The 27,135-nt window shown below is 39.6% G+C and overlaps 1 protein-coding gene across 1 annotated transcript; it reads left to right on the top strand.

Annotated features, from left to right (window-relative positions):
* The first annotated feature begins 59 nt into the window (after positions 1 to 59).
* gtf3c3 (general transcription factor IIIC, polypeptide 3) lies at positions 60 to 26,935 on the top strand. The gene is made up of 19 exons (XM_033981803.2): positions 60 to 320; positions 437 to 533; positions 1,655 to 2,007; positions 2,548 to 2,671; positions 3,646 to 3,837; positions 5,593 to 5,758; positions 7,027 to 7,174; positions 7,261 to 7,399; positions 9,911 to 10,011; positions 11,135 to 11,306; positions 12,363 to 12,565; positions 13,521 to 13,622; positions 14,857 to 14,989; positions 17,508 to 17,733; positions 20,674 to 20,728; positions 22,552 to 22,687; positions 23,353 to 23,477; positions 24,189 to 24,341; positions 26,025 to 26,935. The coding sequence occupies exons 1-19, from the start codon at positions 228 to 230 to the stop codon at positions 26,145 to 26,147; spliced, it is 2,841 nt and encodes a 946-aa protein (XP_033837694.1). The 5' UTR covers positions 60 to 227; the 3' UTR covers positions 26,148 to 26,935.
* The last annotated feature ends 200 nt before the right edge of the window (positions 26,936 to 27,135 follow it).

Consider the following 27,135-nt stretch of genomic DNA (forward strand, 5'->3'; position numbering starts at 1 on the left):
TCAGAGGCTGTAGAGGCGGATAGTTTCCCAGCCAATAAGAGCGAAGCAGTAGATCACGTGACATATGTTCTGGGAGCATGCGCAGTAGCAGCGCACAGACAGGCTGTTGAGTTTAGTTTATTTATTTCTTCAAACTTCGCCTGTTTTTGGTTTATATGGACTTTATACGGGGACTTTGTCTGTTTAGTGCGTCATTTTTAGCACATTAACATCAAAATAACTCCAAAATGTCAGGTTTTAGCGCGGAGATAATCGATTATTTGGAAGGAAGAATCACTTTTGAAGAGTTTGACAGGAGGAGAGATGAGCGGAAAACAGCGGTACCTGTGTTTTTTGATTGTTTTTATTACTCTGCAGCGTGTTTTTTTTTAGTTTGGTAGATGTCCAAAGCTAACCTGACAGTGTGGAGTTTAATCTGGTTTGTGTTTGTTGTTAGGAGAGCACTCAGGCATCAGCAGGAGCAGGAGGTGAAGTGGAGGAGGAGGAGGAAGAGGCTGCACCATCCACATCTGCTCTGCTCACTGAGAAGATTGGTAAGAGTGTGTGTTTTTGTTTGTTTGTTGTTTGTTTTATTTATTTAATGCAAGACAGACCAACATAGTGACCATATATATACAATAGTGACAAGTGATGGTAACACATAACATGGTTTCTAGACCTAACAGCTATTTACAATTGTATGTGACAAGCCTGTGTTTTGTGTGTGTCTATGTGTGTCTGTTTGTCTCTGTGTGTGTCTCTCTGTCTCTGTGTGTCTCTCTTTGTATGTATCTGTGTGTGTGTCTGTCTGTGTGTCTGTCTCTATGTGTGTCTGTGTGTGTTTGTCTTTGTATGTATCTGTGCGTGTCTGTCTGTCTCTGTGTGTCTGTCTCTGTTTGTGTTTGTCTGTCTTTGTGAGTCCCTGTGTCTGTCTGTCTGTCTGTCTCTGTGCGTTTGTCTTTGTGTCTGTCTGTCTGCGTGTGTGTGTGTGTGTGTGTGTGTGTGTGTGTGTGTGTGTGTCTATATCTCTGTGTGTCTGTCTGTGTCCGTGTGACATTTCCAATGTTTTTGGAGGGTGTAAAGTGGAGACAGCAGAGGAGATTGAGCTCGTACTAGTAATTCGTAAGTGAGAAAGGAAGGTATCGAGTATATAGATGGGAAGAAAGAGGAAAAAACAATTAATAAATAGATGATAATAATGATATTGATATTGATAATGATAATAAATTAAATAATATAATAATCGATACTAAAACTGGTATCGAAACTAGATACTCGTTTGAACAAGTATCGATACTAAAAGTCACATTCACAGGACAGAAATGAATCTTCCCTGAATATCTTTAGAATGTTTTTGAGATGTATCAGAACAAATATAAGACGCAGACTAGTATGGAACCTACTTGGACACTGAAGGATTACACAGATATAAGGCCACATGGGAATAGAAAAGAAAGTACAACCGTATAATGCTGAAAATCACATTCTATTGTTTAAAGAAAGTGTGTGGTATCAGAGTCTCTTTCTTAGTATAAAACACTATATCTTAGCCATTCCTAGTTGTATATTCTATTTCTTTACTTAAATATAAAGGCTAACCATCCAGTGCATATATTTTTGTGGACTTAAGCTGCTGTAACATCAAAATTCCTGTAACAATTCCTTTCTTCTTCAGAGGGAGTCAGCCCCGGTGTGCAGATGGCGTTCGCCTCCATCCTCGGACAGTCCAAACCTGAGCTCTCTTCAGAAGACGAAGAAGAGGACGCAGAAGACGAAGACGAGGACGAGGACGGCGACGCACTGAGCTACGTGGACGACGTCAACGATGAAAACTACAAGATTGAACCAGAGGAGGAGACCCGAGAAGAAGAGGAGCGAGCGAAAAAGAGTGAAGGGAAAAAGAAGGCAAGGAGCAGAGGCAGAAAGAAAGACGGAATGATGAAGGAGGAGGACGGAGAGAATCCCACGGCCGGAGATGTGTTCGCTCTGGAGATGGAACTGAACAGAGAGAGCAAGAAGCTGATGAGGGTAAGTACAAACTCTGGTCAGATATTACATGATGGATTTTGACTGGCTGCAGTTACACATGCTCCAAAAGTGATTATTATAGAGTTGGATTATTATTATTGGAGATTTAAGACTATTAAAATGACATATAAACAGCAAAATCAGCGTTTTCTTTCTGATCATGTTCCCTTTGATTGCTCAGTTTGCGTATAATTTAAATGATCTTAAAAAAACTTATAAAAAGACCTGTCGTAATGATGAATATACGAGTAATATTGAGTTATTGTTTCGCCATAACAACGTAACAGTAAATCTTTCATTATTTGCTACACACTTATAGGGCTGTGCAATGTAACAACTCCAAATCAAATCATTTCTAATCATCTGCCTGGTTCTTTTTAATCAAGAGGTCTACAGCCAAAGGTTCATGTAAAGCGCTTTGAGCCTTGAAGGTGGAAAAAAAATGCTATATAAAAATGTGACCATGACCCTTTGCCAATCCTTTGTCCATTGTTTTCAGACTTGGGAGGAGGAAATTTCAATCTTCTTGTGTTTCTACAGGAGCGTCGTAACCGTAGCAAACTTCCTCGTGCTCTCAGAGGCCTCATGGGAGAAGCAAACATCCGCTACGCCCGAGGAGAGAAGAGCGATGCTATTTTAATGTGCATGGAAATCATAAGACAAGGTAAGGGACAAACGGATAAAAAACTATACACAATTACTTTTTTTAAATTTTTTATCCAGCGGTGAAAAACAGTGTCATTAAGTCAACTACAAGATTAATCGTAGTCGAATCAAAATAGTAGTTTGAATGGACGCAATTAGCAAATCTTTTAAGCTAATTTTCCTCACGGTAACAGATTTTGAAGTTTGATATATCGCTGAAGTAAATATAGACCATAAACGATAATAATTAAACAGATTTATGCCAATATAACACAAAACCCAATCTGATTTAAACCACAAAAACTATTCTAAATCTACATTATTGTTAAAAATCATGAGCTGCAGTAAATAAACAACAGAATTAAACACTTTAGTTGTTATTTTGCATCTGTAATGAGTCATAAAAGTTATTAATTCAACCTTTTACAGCTTAAATCTTATCATATATCCAAAAAATAACCAAAAACGTCCCAGTAGTGCAGAGTAAAAGTTCACACGAGAAATATTGACCTAAAAAATATAGTTCCAGCTTCATATACTGAACCATAAGACAAAATATCTCATTCTCATTCTGCATAAAAACTTCTAACCCTGTAGTTTAGATCTGTACAAATATGCTCCAAAGTGTCATTCTTGTTTTAGTTTGTCAGTTTGGCTTTTGCTCTTTTCGTCATTTCTTCTGGACGTGTTTCAAACGTGAACTTTGAACAGAGTCTTATTGTTAAAACATAAATTGCAAATCTAACACATAAACTACAAATCTTGTCAGAAAAATCGCAATATTATATTTTTTTTCTAAATTGTCTCCAGTGTCCAATTGAATTCCATTGATTTTAGTCTTGTATAAAGGTTTTTATTCTGCACTTTTCTCTTTTAAGGTAAATTTTATGATGATTATTTATATTTTGATTTGTTGTATTGTGATTTTAATGTCTTTCTTATTCTGTAAAGCTCTTTGAATTACTACACGAATAAACTTCTCTTCTCTTTCAGCTCCTATGGCCTACGAGCCTTTCTCCACTCTGACCATGATCTACGAGGACGACGGGGACATGGAGAAAGCTCTGCAGTTTGGCCTGATCGCGGCTCATCTCAACCCCTCCGACTGCGACGAGTGGATCCGATTGGCCGAAATGTCCCTGGAACAAGACAACATCCGCCAAGCCATCGTCTGCTACTCCAAAGGTTTGAGTTTGAGTTGGTTTACTGTAGAAACGAGTCGTGTACTGGATTATGGAGATGTAATAAACACGCAGACTTCAGCCTCGACTTTAGCTCTGCTCTTTCACTCGGCTCTTCCTTTCATAACAGGAGATGAGTTTTTAAAAAAAGTATGTTGACCATCGCATCTGTCAGAAGAACAAAACTGTAACATTTTTTATCAGGAACTACGATGATGGACTCGATATCTCACTTGTTTGTTGAAGTTTGACACAGGAACGTTTAACACAAGATCTCACGATGGTCTACGTCTAAAAAGTGAACAATAGAGAGGAGGAGAGAGGGAGCGAGAGGGAGAGAGGGAGGGTGGAGGAGGAGAGAAAAAGAGGAGAAGAAGAGGGAGGAGGGGAGGAAAACTTTGAATACAAGATTTCATTATTGTCTCCGTCTAAAAAATGAACAATAGAGAGGAGGAGAGAGAAAGAGGAGAGAATGCAAAAGGGGAGAGGGGAGAAGAGAGGAAGAGGGTGAGAGAGGAAGAAGAGGGTGAGAGAGGAAGAAGAGGATGAGAGAGGAAGAAGAGGATGAGAGATTAAGAAGAGGAGGAGAGAAGAAGAGGGTGAGTGGAGAAGAAGAGGGTGAGTGGAGAAGAAGAGGGTGAGTGGAGAAGAAGAGGGTGAGTGGAGAAGAAGAGGATGAGAGAGGAAGAAGAGGATGAGAGAGGAAGAAGAGGATGAGAGAGGAAGAAGAGGATGAGAGAGGAAGAAGAGGATGAGAGAGGAAGAAGAGGATGAGAGAGGAAGAAGAGGATGAGAGAGGGGGAGGAGAAGAACTTTGAATCCAAGATCTCATGATTGTTTCCGTCTAAAAACTGGCTGCACTAGAACTGAAATGGGGGAAAAAAACTTTTATTTCTTCTAAAAATGTAACACATTTGAGGAAATAAATGGAAAAAAACATCAACTAATCATGAAAGAATCATTAAAGATGCACTATGTAACCTTTCTGATCAGGGTCTGACTCCAGGGAGACTTTGCTTTGCCTGGAATGTTTTGGGGTATGTTTTTTTTTGTTGCTCTACGAGGCCTTACGCTGTTTTCTGATCTATTATAATGTTGTTTCCTCATCACAAACAGACCTGGAGTTGTGTTTTGTTTCATTCACACATGTTTAAACACACAAACCTGCAGATTTAGGCTGAGTTCTTCTCTCAAACTGAAAACGCTCTGTTCCACCTTGTGATGTCATCATGTGGTGATACAGGAAGTGCTCCACTGTGTTTTTAAACTCCACACATTTTCATTTATAGAATCATTTGGATCATTTCAGTCCTGGAATTTACAATCTCTACTGAACTAAAGGTAAAAGGAGCTGTCAACTTGAAAACTACCACTTCATGACATCACAAAGTTGAACAGAGCGTTTTGAGCTTTGAAGATGTGGCAGACTAATAATAAAGTGAAATAAAACACAACTCCAGGTCTGTTTTTGATGAAATAATAAATAACATTTTAACACAAGAGTCAGTTTTGTGTAATTACCGTCAGCTGTGTCACCTCTCCACAGATCTGACCTGTAACTTGGCCTCATGGCGTCCGCGGCTAGTCTCTATGATGAAAGCTTAGCGTAACATCCAGAATCAAGTCGTTCACATCTCCATGGAGACCAGCAGGTGGCAAAACCTCCATCAGACAAGTCCCATAGTGCACCTTTAAACACCAAAATGAACAGACAAATATTAAAGATGACAGTTTTGTTTTTTGTTTTGTTTTTTTTTAGCCATCAAGTACGACCCCACCAACGTGCGGTACCTGTGGGAGCGCTGTAACCTGCACATGCGTCTGGGGGAGCACAGGCCGTGTATGGATGGCTATCGCAAAATCCTGTCTCTGCTGCCCATGGAGGAGGGAGAGCACTTCATGCAGCTCTCCAAAGACATGGCCAAGTAAGACGGGATGGGAAATAATACGTGTTCTGAATACTAATGTTGAGTAACAGTATTCTGGTACAGTTACTCTTTCATTTGGTGGTGTTTAGATGCAGTTATTTTTTTCTGAAATCAAAAGAATACATGGTGGTACTTGATCACACATTTCAAAAGTTTGGACAAACCCTCTTATTCAGTGTTTTATTTTCTTTATGTTTAATACTTTTTACATTTTATACACACACAAAAGACATTAAATATATGCAAATATATAAGCACGATATATGGAATTATGTAGCAAAGAAAAAACTTAACTACTAAATATTTTTGGACAAAGCAATGAGTAGATACTTTGAAGATTTGAATATATTATAGATTACAATATATAGTAGATTATAGTACAATATTATGATTAATATCACTATTATTTATTTTTTTATTATTACTTTTCTTTCTTTTTAATTTAATTTTATGAGTAAATACACCTCTTTCTGTTTGTTTCTATTTTATTTATTTATTTATATATTTTTTTCATTTATTATTATTATATTTCTCTCTTTTTACAATTTTCTGCTCTCATAAAACAGCGTGTCGAACTCTGATGGCAAAATAAGACAAAAATACCAACTAGCACAGCTTCTCCAGGTCATTTATATACAGGCAAGCAAATGTAAACAGAAGTATGTGTACAATATATACTTCTGTATGTAGTATGTAAACGCTGAGTGTGTATATACTACATGTGTCTGTATGTGTCATGGTGGAAAATAAAATTGAATTGAATATAAACAATAAAAAAATAATAATAGTAGGGTTTTTTTAATAATGTTTTTTCTTTTCTACATAATTCCATATATCTTTTTTCATATATTTGATGTCTTCTGTGTGTATATAAAATTTAGAAAGTAGTAAAAAACTGAAAAACACTGAATGAGAGGGTTGTGTCCAAACTTTTAACTGGTCAGGTATTTTAAAATAAGATTTAAAAAAAAAACTCTTCGTCCCTGTTTGTGTCTGTGGCTTTCAGGTCACTACTACATCTGATCCAGGTTTAAACTTGGACTAAACCAGGTCTAACCCAAGTCTAAACTCAAACCCCAGATAAGAACTACACAGAAAGTCTCATATTACACTTTTTTCTGATGTTCTAATGTCGTTTCCTCGTCACAAACAGACCTGGAGTTGTGTTTTTGTTCCATTTACACATGTTTAACGCACTTTAACACCACTTTCTTCTCATTTCCTCGTACTTGTCTTGCGTTGTACTCGTGCGTATGTGTTTGTAGGAGTTACTACGAGAGCAACGACCTCCCCGCCGCTCTGGGGGTGATGGAGGAAGCGCTCTCTCGACACCCAGATCTGGTCAGTGACGACATCGTGAACATGGCGGGGGAGCTCTACATCGCCAACAAGCAGTACAACGAGGCAGTGCAGGTACTTCGCTTCGATACTGTGTTTTTTTGGAAACTTTATGTACGTTTGTATCATTAAAAGTGAATACATCGTGTTTTATTTTTTAGATTTTGGAGAAGTTTTCTGGAGTTCAGGTGGCAAGGAACGAACCTACACCTGAACCTACAGCGCAGACGAGTGCAGAGGGGAGCGGGACGGAGAGCGGCGAGATGGAAAGTGTCAAGGAGAAGCCAAAGGAACAATACGGTGAGTAAAGATAGATCGAAGTATTGACCTGATATTTAGTTTTGGTCAGTTTCCTGCTTCGAAAATTCGCACAAAGCTTCATATTAACGTTTTAATATGAAGAGAAAACAACACAAAACATGAGGACACAGCTCTCTATGGGTTAGTGGTTAAAAAGTGGTTTTGGGGTCTGTCTGTAGTAAATTTAAATGACATAATTTGGAGAAAATAATCTAAATCTAGAGTTTATCGGCCATCGGTTCGTCTGGATTCTAAACAATCTGTGTCAGCATCAACCGTGGAAATAAACGTATCGGTCGATCTCGGTTTAGTGTCTATTTGATGCAGTTTTACAAATCAGAGTCCATCTTCTTCCCCTCCTCTGCGGCTAAGTCGAGAGGCAACGGTCTAAGTAGGGACTACCAGACTTCCCTCACCCCGGGACACTTCCTCCAGCTCCCCGGGGCCCTCTCCCAGTGTGACGTGCCTCATTTAACCGTTTGTATCTGCGATCTCGTCCTTTCGATCATTACCCAAAGCTCAACTAAACCAGGACTAAACCAGGACCAAAGGTGAGGGTAGGACCAGAGGTAGAAACCAGGACGGAACCAGGACGGAACCAGGACGAAACCAGGACCAAAGGTGAGGGTAGGACCAGAGGTAGAAACCAGGACGGAACCAGGACGGAACCAGGACGAAACCAGGACGAAACCAGGACGAAACCAGGACGAAACCAGGACCAAAGGTGAGGGTAAGACCAGAGATAGGAACCAGGACAGAACCAGGATGGAACCAGGACGGAACCAGGACCAAAGGTGAGGGTAAGACCAGAGATAGAAACCAGGACAGAACCAGGACGAAACCAGGACGGAACGAGGATGGAACTAGGACGAAACCAGGACCAAAGGTGAGGGTAAGACCAGAGATATGAACCAGGACTGAACCAGGACTAAACCAGGACTAAACCAGTAACATTGACAGTAAATGGAGAACTTTGCCTTCCAACTCAGCACCACAACTGTCCTCATCACCTCAGACGCTGCACCGACCTGGGCCTATTTCACAGATAAGAGTAAATTCATTAGTTACTCTGAAGTACGCCTTAATTAAAATAATATTCAGAGTATACTTTAAAAGGCAAACACTATTATATCATTAGCACTGTGACAAAATAACACATCTAAATTAGCTTCAGTTCTAAATAAACTACCAGCTCATATAAATTATCAAACTATTTCAGTTCATGGGCAGTATTTTTTTTGCATTTCAAATTTTAGAAGTATAAAAATATTCTGTCTCCCAAATGAGCAGTGAATAGTTGGTGTCAGCCGTAACAATACAGGTTTTGTTGAGCCTCATGTCAGTTCAACTCTAATTGAAAAGTGCTGTGTGATTATAGCTGTTTCTCATAAAGTGACAGAGCAGGCGGCACAATTAGCCCAATGAACTGTTTGATTTGACTCAATATAGAAATTCAATAGACCCTTTTCACGGAGACGCTTGGCTAAAACTGCAGAGAATCATTCACTGTGTATTGGAAATTAGCCGAGTCGTGCTAAAACAAATCAATATTTAAATAGCAGGCAATGGACAGGAAGTTTAAGAACTAACAGCAGGTCAAGAGCTTTTATACAATTTACTTTTAGGAAGCTTCTGTGTTTAGAAAAGCAGGTATTTGTGTCTTGAAGCTAATGCTAACTGAAATTAAACTTAAGCTCATACTAACTTACATTAGCTACATTAGCTTTGAGACACAAATACCTACTTTTAACACACAGGTTTTCTCTAGTTAATTGCCTACATCGTCGTCATAGACTGTATATATAAATAGGCATAGTTAACTTGCTAGTGGCGTTCCAAATAGGAAGTGATCATGGGTGCACTTCTGGCTCCAATTCACTTTCTATTGAAAAACTGTGGCCTCTCTCTCTGTAACTGCTGCTGTCAGACTCGTCATTTTGGTCTTAAATGTTCGTATTAACCCGCTCTACGTGATCCTGGTGTTTTTATTTCACTATTGTGTCTGTAAATGAAGATATGAACATTAATAACAGACAAATCAGACGCCTTCTTTCCCCGAAGCTGCTCCTGCTAGCTTTAGCAACAGGTTTGATTGACAGCATTGCTAAAAACCTGCTCCCTGTTAAACCAGTGGTGTGGGCGGGAAGAGACGTTAACTTCAAAAGCCTCGCTCCGGATTGGCTCTTTGGTTGCTATGATACTCGTGGTCATAATTCTTAAAACTCGGCTCCAAATTAGCCGCTATAACTACTAGCATCGATGAGCTTCATTTCACTGGAACACTCACTCAGTCCACTTCTTTACACCGTCTATGATCGTCGTACAAGTCTTAAAATGCCCTTTTCTGATCAGGCTCTATAGAAATCTCTTGCCACAGACGTAATATAAATTGTAATCGTTTTAGCGCCTCCTATGTGTGAAAATGCATCATCACACCTTTACAGTATTTTCTGCTCATACACTTATTACAGTCACTTTAATATTGCCCTGTGTTTTTTTTTTTTTGCTCAGGTGAAATTAAAGACGTGCAGGTTCCAGACAGCGTCCCCATAGACCTAAAGGCCAAGCTCATCGTCTGCCTCATTCACCTGAACGTCTTCAGCCCTCTGGAGGTAAACGGCACTTTAATAAAACATATTACCAGTGATGGGAGGAGTACTGTGAAAATATATAGTTACAGAATACTGAATACCTGTAATGTATTCTGGTATGTGGTCCAATCTGAGTACTGCATTCTCAATACTTGAAATACTGTTACATTAAGTTGCGATTAAACAGCGGTGGATGAATTACTCAATTTTAAAAAGTAAAAGTGCAGATACAGAGGTAAAATGTTACTCAAGTAAAAGTATTTAAGTGTTGTTCATATATTAAAGTGTAAATGTTGGTATACATTGGTAAAAAATTATGAATATTTTGGTCAACAGGAACAATACGAATCCATTTTTATATTTTTCTTATGAATTTTATTACCACGAACATCAATCATAAGAAAAGTACTTTTTATTTTTCTGTCCTGTTCATAAAGGTAGTGGAGCAGACAGTAGAGATACCTCAAAATTCTACTGAAGTACAGCACTTTACTACTTGTACTCCATTACCTTCCACTGATACATTTAAATTATAGAGTAAAGCCTCAACATAGGATTAAAAACAGCTTTATGTTTGTTTCACTGTTTGTTCATTTATTTATCACTCATCAGAGAAGGACCGCCATGTATTCCTTTGATTTTAGAATAGTACTCTAAATACTACTCTGAATACCACCAAATGAAAGAGTAACGGTACCAGAACCCAGTTTGTATTCACAACTCTGTCACGATAATCACTATATCGACTTATCGTTCAATATGTGAGATGAAACTGTACATTTTGGAGGTCAATATATATCGTGGGGACTTTTTCTTTGTACAAATCGGGAACTTTTTGTTATTTTTCTGTTCTGTAATTAAATTTGAGATGTAGATGATTGATTAAATAAGTTTTAAGACTCATTATAGATTTAAAGTAACTACTAAAATGCTTCGCTCTACTTTTAATGTATTGCAGCTCATGTTTTTAGAATATTTTTGGGGGATAATTTAGATTTTAGAGTTATTGTGTCAGTGGTATAAATTTGTTTCAGTATTATCATTTCAACATCAGTATATTGCATTTCAAAATGTCATATCGTGACAACTCTGCATATTACATTATATAGCGTTTGTTAAAGTCGTATTTTGTCTCTGTTGACAGGGTCTGGTGGCTTCGCTGACTGAACAAAGCGCAGAGGAAATCGGGGACTTGTATCTGGATGTGAGTGAGGCGTATTTGGAGGAGGGAAGGTACCTCCTCGCTCTGCCTCTGCTGACCTCGCTGGTCATATCGGAGAAGTACAACCTCGCTGTCGTTTGGCTCCGTCACGCTGGTAATAAGTTCAACGCAAATGTAGCCTGTTATAACACTATTTGTGGCCAGTAACTGAATACATATATTTACATATTTACACTGCTTGGCCAAAAAAAAAGTTGCCACCAAAAACAAAAAAAGGTCACACATTCTAATATTTCGTTGGACCGCCTTTAGCTTTGTTTTTGATTTCACTTCTGCAACGTCACAAGATTTATTTCCCTCCAGTGTTGCTTTAATTTTTCACCTCTTGCACTGATGATGGTCGAGTCTGACGCTGCACAAAGCTTCTCCAGCTCATCCCAAAGATTCTCAATGGGGTTAAGGTCTGGACTCTGTGGTGGACAATCCATGTGTGAAAATGACGTCTCATGCTCCTGATCCACTCTTTCACAATTTGAGCCTGATGAATCCTGGCATTGTCATCTTGGAATATGCCCGTGCCATCAGGGAAGAAAAAATCCATTGATGGAATAACCTGGTCATTCAGTATATTCAGGTTTTTGAGCACAGACTGTTGCTGAACCTCGACTGGACCAGTTAAATCCAGGTGGCGACTTTTTTTTTTTTTTTGGCCAGACAGTGTATAAAGCACATTTAAAAACAACCACAGCTGTTCAAAGTGCTTTACAAAGGTAATATAAGTCCAATCTTATCAAACAAAACATGCATAAACCATAGAGTGTATATATAAATGGACATAGCTAACCTGCTAGCCGCCACATTCCAAACAGGAAGTGATCATGGACGCGCTTCTGACTCCATCGACTCTCCCTTTTGAAAAAACTGTGCGCTGTCTCTCTCAAATTTACCCGCTCTATAGGATCCTGGTGTTTTTATTTCACTATTGTGTCTGTAACTCATGATATAAACATTAATAACAGACAAATCAGGCGCCTTCTTTCCCTGAGGTCGCTCCAGCTAGTGTTAGCAACAGGTTTGATTGACAGCAATAATAGCGTTAGCATTAATACCCCATAGAAGCAGAACACCCCCTCTGTAATAACTACTTGTACAGCACCAGTTTGTATTATATTTGCTTACACCGCTCTAACCCTGTTCTCTCGTGTCCCAGAGTGTCTGAAGGCGTTGGGTCACATGGACGCTGCTGCCGACAGTTACTCCAAAGTGGTGGAGAAGGCCCCGCAGCATCTGGAGGCTCGTTTGTCTCTGGCCACTCTCCTGCAGCAGCTGGGACGTCCCAAAGAGGCCCTCAAAGCCCTGGAGCCCATGTACGACAGTGAGACGCTAGCACAGGACTCCTCCGCCGCGCAGAAGGTATGTGGGACAACTGACACACCGGAAAGAGTTTTTACGTTGTTCCCTCGTGAAAAACATGCCTGAAGAGGTTTTAGATATCATCCATGCATGTTTGAATAATCTAGCTATCTCTCTTTGGCCCTATTTGAACCCTCCTTACATTAAGCTGTTAGATTCTGCGCAAAACTCCGCCCACAAGCCTACGTCACCCACGCTCCCACACGACAATTCTCCATAAATATACAAAAACATGCTACAAAACTGTACACAGCAACGTCACAAACCTGATGCGACGTGCAGTAGTTTCATTAGCGGGATAGCAGTGATAGCGCTCTGAAGGGGGAGTGACTTAGCACAGAGAGCAGAGGGAGTAGTGACGCATCATCAGAAGTGAAAGAGAAACCTATAAAACATATTAATACATTGTTTTGGGCGAATATAGCCGTTTCAAAACAATCAAAGGTCTAAATAAGTGTTCGCAGTTTATAGAAGTAAAATTTTCTTTAAGTAATTCTCAAAACTATTAGGTTCTATCTGACGTTTTTGTGAAAATTCAGTTTTTGTATATTTTTTCTCAATACCGTCTGCACACTTTTATCAAGATTTGGGATTTGGCAGTTTTTTTATTTGAATTTTTTTTGTTTGTATTAGCAAAAACCCATTTACCGATTGGATTGGGCTGCTCTGGAGTGGAAATTTAAACCTTGATATCGCAGAACTACCCAGAACGCAGATAGAACCTTATAATTCTAATGCAACAATATGGAGATTTGGCGACATCTGGTGGAAAGAATGCAAATTACAATCTCACACGCTCCTCTGCGCTGTTTTTAGAGCTTGTAAATCGACATAGTAGTTGAAATTATGTCCCTTATCCTTGTAGTCAACAGTCAAGTTTAAAAAAAATTATGTGTTTTAGTATTGTGCCAGTTCAAAGTCTCTGAAAAGTTTGTTGTACATGTCCCATTTCTAGGAGCTGAAGCTGTTGTTGCATCGTTCGACATTACTCAAAACCCAAGGACAAACCGAGGGCTATTTGGATTCGATGATTAGTATGATCTCGATGCTGCTCAAGGTAACGCACACGCTCAAGAGTTTGAATGCAGTTTGAAATCACTATATACTTGTCCAAAAAAGGTCATTTTAAGTTGTTTAACCTGTTGGTGGGAGGTAAGCAAACGCAGATGTGGGAAACTGACAACGAAAAGTCGGTTTGTAGCGTCTCTAAGGCTCGGCAAACAAAGCAGCGTTTGAGGTCATCTACAAATATTTGGAAAATTACTGAAGATTTCCTGTTGCCGTTTAAAGTTGGACTAAACCATATTTTACATAAAGCGCTAAACTGGATTGAACCTGGAGGTCTAAAGAAAAGAGGGAGGGCAGGAGGAACTGGAGATATGACAAACGGTGTGATCGATGCCAAAAGACAACGTTTAAATCTGTCAGCAATATTTTAACCTGTCAACTGTATCAGACCCGCACGACTGAACGATCTTCAAACTCCGCCCCTGCAGCCAGGGGTTTGTGTGCAGAAACACCTGGCTCTAATCAGGGCCAGTCTTTTGTGATGTCACCAACTACTTCAAATTGCAGAGGCCACTGGAGCCAACGCGCACTTAGATTTAGGCGTTTTTGACCAGAAAGCTGCCAAAAATGATTAAGAACAGTAGATAATGCTATTCAAACACCGTATACCACACAGTTTAGTAGTGAAAAAATAAATAATAATAAACAATAATATCGTTTATCGTGATAAAAAGGGTTGACAATAATCGTTGGTCGGACATTTTATATAACCGTGATAATCGCCAACAAAGATAATCGCCCTTATGTCACCAAAATGTGTAGAAAAAACAACTTATCCACAGGGGAGTCGACGCGGGGGACAAAGGGGTCTGTTGTCCGGGGCCCAGAATAGGACCCTCTTTTTATTAACTTATTTTCTTGTTCCCACTCCTTTTCAAGCTTGTATAGGAACAAATCTGTGAGATGAGCTCGAAATGAATAAATAAATGAATTAAATGAAATTACACGGGGGCCATGTGAGTCTTATTGCCCCGGGCCTCCAAATTTCAATTTACGGCCCTGCTCATCCATAATATTCTCTATTAAAGTTATAATCATTCATATCTATAACAGCTTTAATCATTATTGTGGTATAATCATTAATCGCAGTTATTTTGGCCATGATAATCGTCAGAAAATTTCAATATCGTCCCATGCCTGCTATGTAACCCTACTCCAGGAAAGTAACACAATGAGCTTTAAATGAGCTTGTGAGTAAATATATTTGCGTGTCGTCGTTGCAGGTGGCCATGCAGCGCGCTAAAGTGTCTGTCCGCTGTGTCAACGTATCAGGAGAGACTCACCTGAGGCTGGCGAAGGCCCAGGCCCCGGAGCCAGAGATCACAGACAATGAAGCGGCCTATCTGGACAACACAGGTACGGAACTTTAAGGCCCCGGTTCAGAAAGCGGGTTTACGCCAAACTCGGGCTTTGTTAACCCTGAACTCAGAGGTTTCGGTTTCACAGAGAGAGTTGACCTAAACCTTGAGTCAGTCGCCTTGGTAACTCACTCTATGAACCTGAGGGAGAGCTCTGATTGGTCACTTCACTTCCTCATTCACAGAAACAGTTAAAACTAATTTTAATAATGAGGATTTAACTTGAAGTGAATGTATTTTTCACTTTTATACATTTTGTTTCCATTTATAATATAACACAACTCACTGCTCATTATAATTTCTTAATAAAATGTTAAATGCTGGAGTTAATCTGCCTGATATTAAACAAATGGTTCAATTAATTTAGCTAATTGTTGCCTTAATATTAGTTAATAAATGTATTTAATGTCACATACAAAAGTACAGTTTGTTACTACACTCCAAAGCTCCTCCAGACCTTTATGTGCAAATAGGTGTGTTATGACTTTCATTGCCCTAAATCTGAGGTGTCAAACTCCATTTCACGCAGGGCCACATCAGCAAAATGGTTCGTCTCAAATTTGCAAAGATGTAAATAATATGATGTAAATGTGTAACTGCGTAACTCCTGATAAACTGACATTTTAAAACAGTCATACATTTTAATTTACCTTGTCGCGGGCCACATAAAATGACATGGCGGGCCGCATTTGGCCCCCGGGCCTGGAGTTTGACACATGTGCCCTGAATCTTTACTTGTGTTGATATGTATTGTCATCTATCTGTTTGACCTAATTCCTAAATCCTGTTCGTGACGCTGGAGTTGTTGTGGAATTTCTAATAGTAAACACTAGTAAACTTGAATCAAAAAGTCAGATTTATTGAATCAGTTGTGCACAGTTGTCAAAGAGCTGTTGTCCCTGATAGTGTCGTCTCACCCTCAGCCTAAAAATGAACATACAAACAGTGTATTTATACCATCAAAATAATCATACCAGTCTTAATTTAGTCCAAGTGACTTCAGGACGCTGGACACATCGTCTCGTACGCTAACAAACAAGAGAGATACAAGCCCGCGCGTAACAACAGATAGTATCACGAAGATTAGGTCAAACTGATAAATAATATTACATATCAACACACGAAAAGATTTAGGAGTTAGGTCAAACAGATAGATGACAAAACATATCAATAAAAGTAAAGATTTAGGGCAAAGAACGCCGTAACAGGTGTAAAATGACTTTAAAGTTGTAAAATAGAACTTAATGAGCTACACCAGTACACATGTAAAAACATATTTGAGTTTTAATGCTTCACACGAATTATTCATTAAAGTATTACTTAATATCCCATTTTAATATCAAACCTGGATTTAGCCTGTCCCTAAGATGGACGCCTCCTCTCTGTTCCTGTCGTGATAACACATTCTGAAGTTCAAACGATAAACGATAATACTGAAACTAATTTATGCCACTGACACAAAAAAACAAGAGCAGATTTAAACCACAAAAACTATTCAAAATCTACAATATTGTAAAAAAAAAAAAAAAAAGCTGCAAAAAAGCATGAGCTGCAATAAATAAACAGCAGAATTAAACACTTTAGTGGTTAGTTTGTGTCCATAATGAGTCAGAGAAGTTATTAATTCAGCCTTTTACAGTTTAAACCTTATCACAAAGCCAAAAAATAACCAAAATGATATTGTTCCAGGTTTCATATACTGAACAATAAATCGATATAGAGATTATAGCGACGGGCCTACTCCTCTGGTTCACTGTTGTCATGGTGACGGTCAACGAAACTCAATGTGAACGAACTTGGAGGGGTCTAACTCTGCTCCAGGCCTGATTTCTGAAATGGGAAACCGAGAGTGTCCCAGTGTGAGTGGGTTAACTAGTCCAACCTGCTTTGTGAAATGGGACGTAGCTGTTGAAAATGCTCCTGGATGGTTAACTGGTTGAAAGGCAGAGCTGAGAGAAGCTGAGAGAAGCTGAGAGAAGCTGAGAGAAGCTGAGAGAAGCTGAGAGAAGCTGACGATATCCAGTGTTGGCACGTATGAACAGTTTCTCAGTTAGGGTTCTTTTGATTCTGTTTTAAGCCCAACAAGTCATTCAAATGTGGTATAAAATGTCCAGCCCTACGTATTTTTATAGAACAGGGGTGTCCAAACTATGGCCCCAGACCAGGTTTTTTCAGCCCTCAGACCTGCTGAACCGGCCCATAGATCATAAGCAGAACTTTTAACAGCAAGTTAAACTGTTTCTACCACTATAACCTTAAACATCACGTTGCAATGAGATACTGATCTAAAATGAATGTGTTTTAAGCCTTATTAATCTACAGTGGCTCTGTCAAAGCTGTGTATAAATCACTCCATTGATCACCGGTCTGTGGCCCTTCCGCTTCAAATATGTTTTGAGATGTGGCCCTTGATAAAAAGGTTTGGGCACCTCCGATATAAATAGTTATATAATGGTGCAGTATGTTAATAAAAGAAACATATGTACCAGATAATAAACGTATTTTTGTGTGTCCAGGTAAAACCAACGTGCTGTCTAAGGAGGACTGGTGGCAGCTGCTGTTGAGCTGCCTGTTCACGCTGTGTGAGGTTCACCGGTACGAGGAGACGGATCTGCTCGTGGAGTCCGCCATGGAATTTTACTCTTTCTATGACAACAAGGAGAAGAGGAGGGAGCTCGAGTTTATCGGCCTCTCCGCGACGATCCTGGACCAGAACCACTACAAAGCATACAACTACATCAGGTATGAGACCCAGGAGAAAGAGGATTTGCACAGGTAACATGTTTATCAGGATAAAAAGAGAACACAATAATCGTTTGTGGGACATTTTATATAATCATGATAAGCTCTAATAAAGATAATCGCCATGGCACCACCAGAGTCAACACGGGGAGAAAGTGTGTTCTGTTGTCCCAGGCCCCAGGGTTTTAGGGACCCAGAATTGTGAGGCTTCTTATTTTGGGCCCCAAGATTTATTTATTTATTTTTATTTTCATTTTTATTAATTTAAATTTAAATTTTTTTATTTATTTATTTTTTATTTTATTGTATTTTTTTTTAATTTTTTTTATTTTTATGAAAAACAACAGTACAGTACAAAACATAACAGAACTTGACAAGAGATAGAAACAGACAAGAAAATGATAAACCAGGTACAAAGGACAAGAAACAGAAATAAAACAATGATCAGAGCCTGGGGTGGGTTGAGGGGGCCGGTTGAGGGGGCCGGTTGAGGGAGCGGGTTGACGGGGCCCGTTGAGGGGGCGGGGGCTTACAGTGAGCTAATATTTTATTATTGAGCAGGTAAAATGAATGAGTGAGCTTAGTTATGAAGTTAAAACTAATTTTGTCATTCAGTTTCAGGGTTGAGTCTCCATTCTCTTTTATTTATTTTTCTCTTTCTTCCCTTTTTTCCTTCCTTTCCTTTCTTCCTCCTTTTTTTTCTGTCGAGTGCCCTCTTTATTCACAATGTTCTTTTTTTTTTTGTGTGAAAACAGTTATGATCCAGCAAAGTACAATTATTATTATTATTAGGCCCGAGCCTGGGACTCCGTCCCGGCGAGGGACTCATTAAAACCGCGTCTGAAACCCGGAAAATGGCAAAAATCAAGTAGTAAACACGCCCCGACATGGCAGTGAGTGGTGTCAAAAATTAGAACTCGACGAGCTCTAATTGTCACAAAAGACCCCGAGAAAAAATAACGAAAGATGACTCGGTAGCGCCACCTCAAACTTTGATTTTCATGGGGCCAATGGGAGCCCGACTCGGAAAAAAGTCGACGTAAAAATCCGAAACTCACATCAAAAAATAGTACATGTCGGGACATGACAAAAATGATATTATGGCCCCGCCCTAAAATGTACAGGACGTCGGCCATATTGGATCAAACCCGGGAACGACAAAAGTGCACACCCTCACATTCAGGACATTTTCTCGCCCAGTTTTCATCACAAACACTTCAAATTTGGCCAAATCCCTCTAAACCCATGTGTGATTAAAGATTAACAATTACATTTTGATTATGACTTTGGGTGTGGTCAGGGTGAATTTTCAACAAAATCGCAATTTTTGGAATATTTCAATAAAATATTTCTCTTTCACACATTTTTTGTTGGGAAAACGCTAATACAACGTTTATGCACATTTGTGAGCTGAACGCAATGGTATGCAAATCAAGGCACTCTCTCACAAAATGGCTCTCTAGCGCCCTCTTCAAATTTCATTTTCAAAAATTCGTAGAAGACAAGCGATTTGTCGTGGACGTGTGAAAAAATTCACAGGGGCCTTATTTGTGATGGGGCACAATGTGAGAAAGTCACATGACTGTAGCTGTTATGGTTTAGGAGAAAAATAATGGGTGGAAAATGCGTTTCCATTATTATTATTCTTCTTCTTCTTATTTTGGTCGCGACTTTGAATCCACTTTTGACCCCCTGAACGTTAACGAAAAGTCAATTTTATTGGACCCAAAATTCAAGATTGGTGAAAAATTAATTATTTTGATGTTCAAAAAAATTAATGTATCAAAATGACTCAATAGCGCCACCTCAAAATTTGAAATACATTGCGGCAATGAGAGACCTTTTTCATCGTAGACAAATGAAATTTGTTACAAACATAGAAGATGTGAAGACAAGTAAAAAATGATATTATGACCCCACCCTAAACCCTACAGGAAGGCGGAACCCCATTTTTTCAAAATTTTACCTCTCACATTTGGATTTTTTGCGCCTCAGATTTTCATTCAAAAAATTTGCAAATTGGTCAAAATGAACTAGACCCATGTGGGATTATAGGGAACTGTCTTGGATTTTTCTACATAATAAAATATGGGTGTGGCCAGCCTGCAAAGAAAAAAGCAAAAGTGTTAAAGTGAGCATAACTCACACATGCAGTGTCCTATTTCCCGGCATATACATTTTGTTTAAAATCTTGATCTACACGAAATGATATACAATTTACATATGTCAGAATTTTTTTACTCCACAGCGCCCCCTTGAACTTTTGAATCGGTCCAAAAAAATTAATTTGACGTTAACATTTGAAATTGGGCATGGACATTTGGCTTGGCAACCTGAACAAAAAAGTCAATAAGAACATACCTCTAATTTCAAAGGTGTTGCCATGGCAATGTCTGACATTTCTCATTGAAATACATGGGTTTTGGTTAACTGGGATGAAAAATATTTACTGTGTCATAGACCATTAAAATTTGGTACACATATTCCTCTCATCATACTGAATAAAAAAGCCAATGAAGACATACCTCTATTTCCAACCGTTTAGGCGTGACAATGTCATGAATGCTCTCATTGGAATGAATGGGGTAGTATTACTCAGTCGCTGATTTTGGGGGGAGGGGCGATGTAAGCAGGAACGAAAGGCAGGAACGAAAGGCAGGAACGAAAGGCAGGAACGAAAGGCAGGATCTCCGCGGTGGCGTGTACCCCGCGGTTGCAAGGGGTGGCGAGGGCCTTTATCACTGCTTGCAGTTTTAATTATTATTATTATTATTATTATACTCCTAACATTAAAATGATAATTATTCATATCCATAACATTTTTAAACTGTCACAAACTTTAATCGTTCTCGTGATTTACAATAATCGTTAATCGCCGTTTTTTTTGGCCTTGATGTCAGACGCATAAAACTGACTTCTCTTTTTTGTTAATTTTAATAGATTGATGTTAATGGAAAATGTGAATCTGCCTCAGCTTTGGAACATTTTTAACCAGGTGAGTTACATGTGGAGTTACATGTATGTCTATGGCACATTTCAAAACGCTTCACAAAACACAACAAAGCCAAACAAAAACAGACGCCAATGAATAAAAATAAGTCTTTAGTCAAGTTTTTGAATATTCAAATAAAAATGTTAAAATTGGGGGGTTATATACTGGTTCTTTTTTTCTCCTCGTCAAACAATCGGGCGGCTACGTTTTGCGCCCCCTGTAGGTGACGAAGAGAAGAGTGATTCAAACCCATGTGCAGAGAGTTCTAGTCAAGTCTCATGTTATAAAGACACAGAAGTATGAGCCAAACCCAACTGATACTTCACTTTGAGACGAGGAATACTGTGATCATGATACACGCCATTTTTGCACTGATGGATCAAAATAAAGTAATAACAATTGTATATTTTTGATTGGTAGTAGTAGTGGTGGTGGTGGTGGTGGTGGAACTTACTGCGGTGATAAAGTGCAACATAAAAAAACACTGAATAAATACAAATACAAATAAGGGCATGCACAAAGTAAAAAAAAAATGCTTAAAATAAAATACTTAGAGGTAGAAAATGTATACAACAGCAGCAGAACAACAGTGCAAACATGACTTATTAAAGTGACCAGTGTTTTTGTGAAAAATGGTAGAAGGGAACAAACTGTTCTAGTAGTAGTAGTAGTAGTAGTAGCAGTAGCAGTAGCAGTAGTAGTAGTAGAGTCTTTTCAAAAGTCTTTAATCATGAAGGAATTTACAAGCCTCACATATTTTTGGTTTATTGACGGATGTGATAAAACAGGCGTCAGAGATGATAGTTTTACAATGGCCACGGGTGAATTCTCCAACCAGCCCCACCCTCCCCAACAACCCGCCCCAACAACCCACCCCCACAGGCCGCCCCCACAGGCCGCCCCCACAGGCCGCCCCCACAGGCCGCCCCCACAGGCCGCCCCCACAGGCCGCCCCCACAGGCCGCCCCCACAGGCCGCCCCCACAGGCCGCCCCCACAGGCCGCCCCCACAGGCCGCCCCCACAGGCCGCCCCCACAGGCTATTCAGTTAAAGTTTATTTCTATAGCACTTTTAAAGCAATTTGAGTTGACCAAAGTGAACAAAAGTCAACAAAAAACAAATAGAAAAAGAACAATAAAACACAGATAACATAAAAGTTCCAGAATATTACTCAAATGTAAAATAATGTGTTTATAAAATGTGTTTATAACAGACTATGACGACAGACTGACTCAATATAACACACGTTTGTTCAACTTTGATACTTTTAACACAAGATCTCATGATGGTCTATGGATAAAAACTGAACGGATGAGCGAGAGGGAGAGAGGAGAGGAGGAAAGAGAGGAGAGGAGAAGGAAGGGGAGAGAGGGAGGAAGGGCAGAGGAGGAAAAGGGGAGAGGGAGGAGAGGAGGAGGAGGGGGACAAAGGAAAGGAATAGAGAAAGGGGAGAGTAGGGGGGGAGAGGAAAGCGGGAGGAAGAAAGAGGAGAGGGAGAGAGAGGAGAGGAGAGAGGGAGAAAGGAAAGGAAGTGGGAAAAAGAGGAGAGGAGGAGAGAGTGAGAGAGGAGAGGGGGGCAAAGGAAAGGAAGAGAGAGAAAGGGGAGAGTGGGAGGGGGGGGGGGAGGGAGGAGAGGGAGAGAGAGAGAAAGGGGAGAGGAGGAGAGAGAGAAGAGGGAGAAAAGAAAGAATGAGAGAAAGGGGGAGGAGGAGAGAGAAAGGAAAGAAAAGGAGAGAAGGAGTAAGAGAGAAGTGCGATGGAGGCGAGGAGGACAGAGAAAGAGGAGCGACCTGTAACACACACATATATTTATTTCTTTTTTTTAGTTGACCTCCAAGTCGTTGCACCAGCGCCACCACCGGTTCTGCCTGAGACTGCTGCTCAAATATCCCGACAACCACGCCCTGAGTGTCCTGTGTGGACACAACGCCATGGTGTCAGGGAGCTTCAAACACGCCCTGGGTCTGCAACAACAACATCAGCATTAGCATTTAGCATTTAGCATTTAGCATTTAGCATTAGCATTTAGCATTCAGTCTACTCTTAAAGCTGCACTGTGGAACATGTCTGGTGGAGGGCCCGCTAACAGTTTTTTTCCAAGAAGATGTTATTGCTTTGCCTGGAATATTCCACAATACGGCATTAAACTTATCTGTCAACATAGAGACAATTATCAGACAGTTTATTTCTGTTGCACATTTAAAACGACTTCAGTGGACCAAAGTGCTTCACATAAAAGTCAATAAAAAATAAATATACAGCTCACACGATACATAAGAAAAGAAGAATAAAACACAGAGCTATCCTGTCTAGATAGTATTAAATGCCAGGGAGAAGAGGTGGGTTTTAAAGACTGAGAGGATCCATCAGGCAAGCACGTTATGCCATCAAGACAAGGTACAGGTTAGATCTGTGGAGAGGTGTCCCTGCTCATCGTAAGAATATAATCGAAGTATATTTGAGCAATAAAAATACCTGTAATAATTAAGTCTAGCAAGAGATGCAAATTTCCATCTGTAGTCTCTGGTCTCTAGTCCCTTTCACCGCCACCACCACCAGAAAAGTTACATAGTGCACCTTTAACTATATTTGATACTTATTATTGTTTTTTATATGTATATTTCCAGGTCAGTACATCCAGGCGTTTCAAACTCAGCCCCAAACTCCTCTGTACAGTTTGTGCTTGGGGCTGACGTACTTCCACATGGCGTGTCAGAAGTACGTGGCCAAGCGTCACGCACTCGTCCTACAGGTGAACTATGATCATCCTTCGTAGTAGTTGTAGTAGTAGAAGTAGTTCTAGTAACTGTAGTAGTAGTTGTAGTTTTACCTGTGACAGTAGTTGTAGAAATAGCTGTAGTAGTAATTGTAGTAGTTCTAGTAGCTTTAATAATAGTTGTAGCAGTAGTTGTAGTCGTAGCTGTCGTAGTAGTTGTAGTAGTAGTTGTAACGTCAGACGTATGTGGCCAAACGTCACACACTCGTCTTACAGGTATACTAATATTATTTCTTAGTAGTAGTTGTAGTAGTTGTAGCTGTAGTAGTAGTTGTAGTAATAGATGCAGTAGTTCTAGTAGTTGTAGTAGTTCTAGTAGTTGTAGTAGCTGTAGTCGTAGTAGTTGTAGTAGCTGTAGTCGTAGTTGTAGTAGTTCTAGTAGTTGTAGTAATAGTTGTAGTAGCTGTAGTCGTAGTTGTAGTAGTTGTAGTAGCAGTAACTATAGTTGTAGTAGTAGTTGTAGTTGTAGTTGTAGTTGTAGAAGTAGTAGTTGTAGTTGTAGTAGTAGTAGTTGTAGTAGTAGTAGTAGCTGTAGTAGTAGTTGTAGTAGTAGTACAGCTGTAGTGTCAGAAGTACGTGGCCAGGCGTCACACACTCGTTCTACAGTTTTACTGTTCCATTTCTTAGCTGCATAGGTCCATGTTTTGAAGATCCCTGTAAAATCCCTGTATACTCTATTTACTTCAGGGTTTCTCCTTCTTGTGGCGATACGTGGAACTGCGTGGAGAGTGTCAGGAGAGTATGTACAACATCGGGAGAGCGCTGCATCAGCTGGGCCTCGCTCATTTGGCCATTCATTACTATGAGAAAGCACTGAGTCTGCCACCGGAGAAACTAGAGGTACAGTATGTAATGAACAAATGTATAAATGAACTTAATAAATACAAAACAAATACTTAAAGGGCTCATGTGACGCTATTTTCTGATGTGTTTCCTCATCACAAACAGACCTGGAGTTGTGTTTTGTTTCATTCACACAAGTTTAACACACAAACCCTGTAGATTTAGGCTGAAAACACTCTGTTCCACGACCACTTCATGACATCACGAGGTGGAACAGAGCGTTTTGAGCTCAAACATGTGTGAGTGACACAAAACACAACTCCAGGTCTGTTTTTGAGGAGGTAACAACATTTCAACATAACTTAAAGCTCACATTTTGCATAATATAGGACCTTTAAATCAGACCTTTTCTGCAAAATTGACTTGACGGAGCTTTTGACCATGTTATAGTTGTTTCCTCTTGTCATTTACTCACCTGAAGTTGTATTTGGAGTGATTTGTGAGCTTATTTTCAAAACCGCACACACCCACAGCAGCGCAGCTCTTCGTTGTCATGGCGTTTATACATAATCTAGGGGGGGGCCACATGAACAAAATGGTTGCTCTCAAAGGGCCAGATGTAACTTTAACACAGTATAAATGTAACTAAATATAACCAAATGTAATGTAAAATAGATGCAACTACTTTTTAATCTTGTTAATTAACCGTTTCTATATTTATTACTTATTTACGTTACAAATATTGCATATGAATTTGCATAGATATGAAAAAATGGCTGTGTAGCTGTGTATCTCCTGATAAACTGATATTTTAAGACAGTCATACCTTTAAATTTTCTTTGTTGCGGCCACATATAATGACGTTGCGGGCCGCATTTGGCTCACGGGCCTTGAGTTTGACACACGTGATCTAAAGGAAACATTAATATTCTGCAGTGGTCTTGTGGCAAAGCAATATTCTGTAGCATTCTGGTGCAAGGAAACACACTGAATTTCTTGTAATTGTTTGTTTTCTGAGCACAATGGCTGCTGTAGGGTGTAGTTTACGCCATAACAAGAGCAAAACAACAGCAGTCTCAACGCATCGAGCCAGTCTCTCAAAACAGAGCAGTAACTGACCAATAAAACCTTTACATCCACTGGTCGGCATAGCAACCAGGTGTCACGTACGAAAGCATTACATTAACAGCAACCACAGTCCGTATAAAGAAGTGGACTAAGTGAAAGTGACGTCACCCACAGCGTTCGGCTCCAGTCAAATAATGTTCATCGAGGCTGGTTTAGCAGGGAGTGAGCAACGCTGTCAATCAAACTGTTGCTAACGCTAGCGGGAGCGATCTCAGGGAAAGAAGGCGCCAGATTTGTCTGCGATTAATGTTCGTATCTTGATTTACGGACACAATAGCTAAAGGAAAACCCCAGGATCATGTAGAGCGGGTTAATATGAACATTTAAGACCAAAATGACGAGTCTCAGCAGCAGTTACAGAGAGAGAGGACACAGTTTTTCAATAGAAAGGGAATTGGAGCCAGAAGTGCACCTCATGATCACTTCTTAACAAGGTGGCTAGCGGATTAGCTATGTCCATTTATATAAACAGCCTTTGACAACAACACGTAAACAGTTAAAAGAACAACAAAAGGTGTCAACTCTGAACTAAACGCAGCATATCACATCATTACAATACATTTTTAATATTTTTATCATTATTTTAAACCTGTTTGGACCTTGTTTTCTTAGGGAATAGAAGAAGACCAGGTGGATCTACGAAGAGAAATCTCCTTCAACCTCTCCCTCATCTATCAGGCCAGTGGAAACATGGAGATGGCTCATCAGCTCAGAAGGACACACTGCATCGTTTAAAGTACAAAGCTCACGACTCAGACTCTGTACGCTGTGTCTGAATGTCTCTCCCAGCTCCTGACCTCTCATTCACTGTAGAGCTTCATTCACAGCGCGATTCGGACACAGAGCTCACTACTTTCAGGTCACATGACTCTGGCGTCAGGGTGAAAAAAGTCTAAAAATTAAACTCTGATAAAACTTGAATGATCAGAACAGTATTTATGGACGAATACTAACTGGATTTTACATAAACAGACTGGATTATTCTTGTTTTTTTTTACCTAAGATGTGTAAATTCTCTCTCTGTTAACCACTTAAGCTAAGGTAAACCGCTAACGCTAGCAACTTCACACAGCAACAGTTTATTTAATCGTTTTTTATTCATAATCAGGATCAACAGAGCGATAGTCCAGCGCTTCTTTCTGCTTCATTCAGTCGTGTTGCGTCCAGTTAAACACCTGTCGCTGTCCGCTGTTGTTTTTCCAACTCAAGGTGCATTGTGGGGGATTTTAAGCGCACTATTTTCTCACCAAATGGACATTCAGACAGCGCTAAAAATGGCGTGACCCGTAAACAGCGCCCTCTGTATGGACTAGCGTGGACGTTCAAACACAGTGTCTTAAAGGTTTAAAAGTATAAATGTGTATAAAATTTGTAAGTAGGTTAATTATTTTCAGTACTGTTTTGTTCTTGCTGTTTACTGCCTGGTGTAAATATGTATAAAGTGTAATTATAATGTTTTTTGGGTTATTTCACTTGACTTTCTTTGTTAAAGGCTGGATTATGTCACACGTAATCCTCTCTTCTGTCTGCGTCCTTTGTTTCTCTTCCATCCCGCTGTGCGACGATGCCGACGCCGTTTTCAGTCTGTACTTTAACTCCCACCTTTTGACAGACGACAAAAGTTGGAGCGTTTGTGTTTTTGCGTGAATTACTCAAAAAATCATGCAAAAATACACAAAAAGCTAACATCACTAAACTCAATTTGGAGAGCGTTCGTCCACTG

Source organism: Periophthalmus magnuspinnatus, chromosome 2 (genome assembly GCF_009829125.3).
Source record: "Periophthalmus magnuspinnatus isolate fPerMag1 chromosome 2, fPerMag1.2.pri, whole genome shotgun sequence".
NCBI lineage: Eukaryota > Metazoa > Chordata > Actinopteri > Gobiiformes > Gobiidae > Periophthalmus > Periophthalmus magnuspinnatus.

What these genes read in the sequence shown, in the direction of transcription:
- gtf3c3 (XM_033981803.2), top strand. Translation starts at nt 228, where the DNA reads ATGTCAGGTTTTAGCGCGGAGATAATCGATTATTTGGAAGGAAGAATC. An exon ending in GAGATGAGCGGAAAACAGCG is followed by an intron (nt 321 to 436) that starts GTACCTGTGTTT and finishes GTTTGTTGTTAG; the next exon opens with GAGAGCACTCAGGCATCAGC. An exon ending in GTCACGCACTCGTCCTACAG is followed by an intron (nt 23,478 to 24,188) that starts GTGAACTATGAT and finishes TATTTACTTCAG; the next exon opens with GGTTTCTCCTTCTTGTGGCG.